Raw genomic sequence first — 827 nt, 5'->3', positions numbered from 1 at the left:
CCGCGTCTGGGATCGTCTCCACGAAACACCCCTCAAGAAACATAAACCCTCGGGGTTTAGCATCGCCCTGCACACACACATAAACCCTAAACCCTAAACCCTAAACCCTAAACACGAAACACGAAACACGAAAAAAAAAACATGGATTAGAGCTTTGTTGGGGAGAACATACAATACACGTGTAAACCCTCGGGGTTTTGCGTCGCTCTATACATACACATAAACCCTAAACCCTAAACCCTAAACCCTAAACCCTAAACCCTAGATCTACATTTTTTTATAGAAATAAAGCATATTGTCTATAAGAACATAGAACCTGGCTTGCCACTGATGGAGGTGTTTCACAAAACCCTAAACCCTAAACCCTTCAACCCCAAACCCTAAACCCTAAACCCTGGATCCCAAACCCTAAACCCCAAACCCTAAACCCTAAACCCTACCTTTTTTTATAGTAATAGAGCATATTGTCTATAAGAACATAGAACCTGGCCTGCCACTGATGGAGGTGTTTTCCTTTTTTAAATAAAATACCGTCGAGGGAGACCTCTCCTGCTGATAGGAGCTCGCAGCATCTGCTGAACTCCCAGTTACACTCCCAGCAGTGCGTATACACCCCACGCGTGCTGCTGCTGCTGCTGCTGCTGCTGCTGCTGCTGCTGCTGGTTGTGGCGGTGGTAGTGGTGGGGGCGGGAGCGGGGTTGGTGCTGCTGCTCATGTTGATACTGCTGCTGCTGCTGCTTAGGCTGCTGTTGCTCGGCTTGCATACAGGGGGATCCGTTGCTGCTGCTGCTGCTGCTGCTGCTGCTGCTGTATCTACTGTCTCTGTT

The 827-nt window shown here is 48.6% G+C and overlaps 1 protein-coding gene across 1 annotated transcript in view; it reads right to left on the bottom strand.

Moving 5' to 3' along the window:
* The window catches only part of EMH_0033510 (EF hand domain-containing protein, putative), a gene marked incomplete at both ends in the record, with an annotated part of 8688 nt that overhangs the window by 1423 nt on the left and 6438 nt on the right, over positions 1-827 (bottom strand). The window contains 1 exon segment of the mRNA XM_013494757.1: positions 3-67. Coding sequence (XP_013350211.1) covers positions 3-67 — 65 coding nt within the window.

The sequence above is a fragment of the Eimeria mitis genome, genomic scaffold (assembly GCF_000499745.2).
Source record: "Eimeria mitis Houghton genomic scaffold, Emh_scaff1274, whole genome shotgun sequence".
Taxonomy (NCBI): Eukaryota; Apicomplexa; class Conoidasida; order Eucoccidiorida; family Eimeriidae; genus Eimeria; species Eimeria mitis.
This window is presented reverse-complemented; position numbering and strand designations above follow the sequence as displayed.